Source organism: Camelina sativa, chromosome 16 (assembly GCF_000633955.1).
Source record: "Camelina sativa cultivar DH55 chromosome 16, Cs, whole genome shotgun sequence".
NCBI lineage: Eukaryota > Viridiplantae > Streptophyta > Magnoliopsida > Brassicales > Brassicaceae > Camelina > Camelina sativa.
The window spans coordinates 20824835-20830528 of NC_025700.1; the positions used below are offsets into that span (position 1 = coordinate 20824835).

Here is a 5694-nt window from a genome sequence, read left to right on the forward strand (position 1 = left end):
TTAGTTCCTTTACTTCTGGGGTCTCGAGAGACCCACACATGTGCACACAGATATACGTGTGTCTCTCCTGGACTTAAAAAGCAAAAAAATTAGCAGACACTTATTTGGCCAAAGGAAAAGTAATTAAAGAGAACTAAAAATAAACAATTTTTACAAAAAGAGGATATTTATATGGATTTTCATGTGAATTAATATAAAACTCTGAAAAAGTTATATCGGTGGCCGACTTCAAAAAACAAGAAAAACCTCAATTTCTCTTATTTTCTTCTTTCAGCTATTTGCCGCCGCCGCCTCCTCTAAATCAAAACATCTCTTCTTAGTCTTTTCAATCTTCTTAGGTCAGTTCTTCTTATTCACTCTTCAAGCTGGCTGGCTATTGAAAACCTCAATAACAACATATCACAAGAACACTCATGGTAATTTGAATGATTCTTCTTCTTCTGACTCTCGTTTCTTTCCATAAGAGTTAATGTGCAGATTCTTATATTTTTACCCTTTGAATTTGGTGTCTAACATCTATCTTCCAGGGAACGATGATGAGAGCAGAAGAAGATAACTACAATCTGAGTCCTCCACCATGGCTAATCCCTATGCTAAGAGCAAACTACTTCGTCCCTTGTTCCATCCACGCCGCTTCCAACAAGAGCGAATGCAACATGTTCTGTCTTGACTGCAGTTCCGAAGCCTTTTGCTCTTACTGTTTGCCTAATCACAGAAACCATCGTGTCATTCAGGTTTGTTTCCACCATATTCATAATCATTATTCCTTGTCTTTCCCTTCATATCGCAGAACGGAGTTAAGAAATTGGTATTTTTGTTAATTGCAGATACGGAGGTCATCGTACCACAACGTGGTGAGGGTGAACGAGATTCAGAAGTACATAGACATCTCTTGTGTTCAGACTTACATAATCAACAGCGCAAGGATCGTCTTCTTGAACGAACGTCCTCAGCCAAGAATCGGCAAAGGCGTCACCAACACTTGTGAAATCTGTTGCAGAAGTCTTCTTGATTCTTTCCGTTTCTGCTCCCTCGGCTGCAAAGTAAACTCTCTTCTCCCCTGTTCTCCTCTGTTTTGTTGATGAAATGACCATATTGACCTTTGTTTGGTGATTTATTTTTAGCTTGGAGGGATGAAGCGAGGAGGGAATGATCCAAGTCTAACCTTCTCTCTGAGAGGGAAGCATGGAAGGGAGTACGAAGGTGAGTGGGAATCTGATGAGGCGACCACACCAACTAAGATACGGAAGACGACGTGTGCTTTCAATCGTCTCATGAGTGGTCTCTCCATCTCCACCGTTAGGTTTGATTACTTGTCAGGAGATCAACGGTCTTCGAGCTCGGGTGATGAGAGTGGTTTTAATCTTTCTCCGGGGACGCCACCGATATATAATCACCGGAACTCAAGCAGACGTAAGGGAGTCCCACACCGTGCTCCGTTCTGAAGTTATATAACTTTAAGAGTAACCTAACTATGTGTATAAAAATCTAGAAAATGTGGCCATTATATTGTATACGGTTAGTACTTAGTATTGCTTTATAACCTTTTGAAGCTATAGGAATGAATATATATATATATATGAATGTAGTATAGTATCATGTTTTGTTTGTTTTTATAAATATAGATATTAGGTTGTATACTCAAAAAGGATTGAAATATGCTTGTCATATAGTTTTTTTGGCTGTAAATATACGTTTGAAAGGATATATGGTTCGTGGTATGTTACTTGTATCGTTTCGGTGTATTATCGTCAGTTTCAACTAGGATTACAGAATGTTGACTAATTGATTATGAATTTTGACTAATTTCATAAATTCTTTGGTGTGTATTATCTATTAAGAAAAGAGTATCAATAAAATAAGTTTGATTGTTAGATAATTTGAAACTTATTTTTCTTATTATGGTTTGTCCTTTATATATAAAATTTATATCATTCCATTCAATAATATAACAACAATAATAATACAATCCTATATAATCTATTTACATGGTATCAATCTATTTACATGGTATCAGAACAGATTTCAATAATAGATCTGATATTATGATACCATGTAAATAGATTGAATAAGATTGTATTATTATTGTTGTTATATTATTGAATGGAATGATATAACTTATCTATAAGTACAAATCATAAATAAAAGGATTACATAGAATAATATACTTAATATTCTCTACCAAAAAAAAATATACTTAATATTTATTAGAGTAATATATGAAAAAGAGTAAATTCTAGGTGATATGATATTCTTTCCTTAATACTATCATTTTAAGTAATTTGTTGGTTTTTGGATATGAAATTTGATCTCGATATGAATAGAATAAGAAACAACAAACTATAATTAGGCAACAGATAATAATATACTATAAATATTCTTCTTTGTCAAGTATAGCAGCATACTATTAATATTTGTATTGATCTTTAATTCTATAAATAAATTAAACAGGGACTATAAATATTGTTATCTAGCTTCTGTCAATTCTCATACCATAGAAGATTAGAATCATGGCTATCTTCTGTAGTCATCAGTTTATAAAACTGATGATCTACAGTTTTGTTTGTTACGTGTTGTTGTCGTCGTCATTGTTAGCTTTTTCAGATGCTGCATCGTCGGAAGAACCAATCGGGAGAGGTAGACGGTTGTTACCTTTACAAAAGAAAACTGTGATGATCGGTAATATAGTCAGAAACAGAGAGGTTATAAATGTACATTGCAAGTCTTCAGAAGATGACTTGGGATTGCAACACATACGTTACGGTGGTGCATGGTCTTTCAAATTCAGAGTAAATTGGAAAGGCACTACAAAATTTCGCTGCCATATAACGTGGAGGGGAGGTGGTGATCATTGGTTTACAATCTTTAATGATGGGAGAGACAAATGTGATCTCTGTAAGTGGCAAGTGATTGGAGATGGTGGAAGGGAAGGACCTATGATTCGTACAAGATGGTGGAAAGGAGAAGAAAGTAGGGATGACTATTTCGATTGGGACAAATGATTTTAATTTCAAAACGAAGAAAACATATTTACTATTATTATAAGTAACTTAGTGGTTTATATCTAAACTATTGGGTCATTTATCTAAATTTAAATATGGTGTAAAACAGTTTTGAAAGCTGTTGAAAAATGTATAACTAACAATGGCCAATGCTATGCCAACAAATACAACAAATTATTTTCAAAAGTTAACTTATTTAAAACAAGTTGTTTATCGGAGAGATGTTAGTCTTTCAAGTCTGTAATTTCCAAGCTTGTAATTATAGACTTTCGTCTATTTGATAAATAAATTTCACATTTCATCAGAGAAACTGTGAGTTTCGTCTATTTGATAAATAAATTTCACATTTCATCAGAGAAACTTTGAGTTTCGTCTATTTGATAAATAAATTTCACATTTCATCAGAGAAACTTTGAGAAAAATAAAACACACACACAATGACATGACCATAATAATCTTTGTTTTATGAAACACAACGTTTCAAGCCCACTAACTAACGATAACAAAATTAATCATATACCTCATAGCCCAATATTAAGCCTTTTTGAGATCGATCGCTATAATTGTTTCAATTAAGTCCTTTAAACAGAGTACATAACCACTGAGGCTTATTATTTTGTTTGTTCTATGTTTTACCAAAAAAAATAACAAAAAATATTACACAACCAAGAGTAAGTCCGTGTGCGCACACGAGTCACGACCACGTTATACATAGGATAAACCAGAAATTAGGAAATTTTCTGGCAGGGAACAAAGGCAAACGTGCAAGGAGGTTTATCTAAACAAAACGGTTTAGGTACTTTTCTGGTAGCTATCTAATAATTTTTGGGATCATTGTACCAATATCTATGTCTTTTAAAACATCCCATCTTTCCTGATTAGCACGTGATCATCGTCACCAATAGGACAAACATTTCGTTAACACATAAACTAATGTAATTGCCAGTAGGATATTATACTCTATATTTCATTATTTGAAGCCGTGCAAGAGATTTAAAACTTAGCAACGTGATTGCGTGGCCGTTCTAACAATACGCACACGTCTAAAACATATATACTTTTAAATTTCTTGGTTAACATTTTTATACGTCAGTTTTCACGTCTGTATAAATCATTTGTCGAACAATCTTGAAACGGAAGCAACGAAGAAGTAAATTTATAAAACTTCTAAGTTGTTTGACTATCTCAGAGACTCAGACCAGTACTATGGCCAATTGCAAAGTTGGAAAACTCTGCAAAAAAGCGTGTTTTAACGGAATTCTCTGAAGTTACCTCATTTCCGTTGTAATTAAATGACACATTACGCGTTTAGCAAGGCTTCCGTTATCAAGATTTAAAGACATCTTTAAGTAAAGGACAAAAGAATTTAATGTATTTACTTTCAATATTCAACTTGACATATCAATTAAGACTTTCATGAACATTGTATGACACCACCGGAAGTCTCATCTCCAATCAATTAATCTAGTTTCTAACAAGCTCCATTGTCCAACAAAATATTGCATAACAGTCCTTTTCAAAGACGCATCATATTTAAATTCTGACTATTTATCATTAAAAATAAAAATTAATGAGCACTTTTTAATGTATGTGCAACTCTAATGAATATAGTAGTTTTTGAGATCATCTTTGAATAATCTCAACATCATGAAGTCTTTGAAGAAGAAAAAAACATTATGAAGTTCTACTAACTCATGACATATTGACATCAATTAAATAATTAATTAAACAGCTCATAGCCTTACACGAATCAAACCGTAGGTGGTATTTGAGCACTGTAAAATATGATAGACGATTATCTTGTAACGTTTGTGCATACATATATACTATAGCGTCGTTGTGTGATCGTTTATTAGTTTGACCGTATCATGTAATCAGACTTTTGGATTCGGGTCTTTGTTATTCGGAAGTTGAGTATTAAATATAAATGTAGTTGGTACGTACGTACTAGGTACTATTGGCTACCAAGTCATCGGTTGAACACGTGAATCCTCCTTGCATTTTGCATGGCCTGCGACCTGTTCGACTTTACACGGTTCAATGTAATAATTAAATGCGTACGGTGTTCCCTAGCTTCTTCAGACTTGTTTTTTTGGTAATAACTGAATGAAACTAAACTATGATTAAGATGCAATAATAAAGTTCATAAATCAATTCAAATTTGTGATTTTCGCGAATTTCGAGAAGCATTTTTAAAAATTAGAGATGTCAACGTAATTAATCTAATCCAAGCACACGTAGTTGCACATTATATACTGTTATGACAGCGAGGTGACAGCAAAGCTTTGATTCCCAGTGATGATTAATTAAGGTTATAAACCCCATTAGACTTATCAAAAATTAATTATCATAAACTTTAACTAAACATCATTCATTAATTCATGAAATTGACTCCGTATTGGAAAAGTTTTGAACTTCTATTGAAGTATATTTTCCACTATAAAGTTATTTTTATTTCCAAGTACAAGGCAGCATCAGCATGAGTAAAGTGATAGTTCTTTGGGGGAAAAGAATGGATAACGTAAATTGCACTTGAGTTGTATCTCGTGAGTTGATAAGAGTATTTCCATTTTTCATTTTTTTAAAAATGAGTAATTTTATTGTCTAGTTGGGTTCATCTCCAACTCTACTCGGCTCATATGAAATATATATATATATATATATATATATATATATATATATATATATATAT

At 33.0% G+C, this 5694-nt stretch overlaps 1 protein-coding gene across 1 annotated transcript; it reads left to right on the forward strand.

Moving 5' to 3' along the window:
• Positions 165 to 1745, forward strand: LOC104751556. Its single transcript, XM_010473511.2, has 4 exons — positions 165 to 416; positions 528 to 734; positions 828 to 1043; positions 1125 to 1745. Exons 1-4 carry the CDS (start codon positions 414 to 416, stop codon positions 1443 to 1445), a joined length of 747 nt encoding a protein of 248 aa, XP_010471813.1. The 5' UTR covers positions 165 to 413; the 3' UTR covers positions 1446 to 1745.

Bases quoted from the DNA above. Each gene is read 5' to 3' on its own strand.
- LOC104751556 (XM_010473511.2), top strand. The intron at 735-827 runs GTTTGTTTCCAC...TGTTAATTGCAG, and splicing joins GAAACCATCGTGTCATTCAG to ATACGGAGGTCATCGTACCA. The intron at 1,044-1,124 runs GTAAACTCTCTT...ATTTATTTTTAG, and splicing joins TCTGCTCCCTCGGCTGCAAA to CTTGGAGGGATGAAGCGAGG.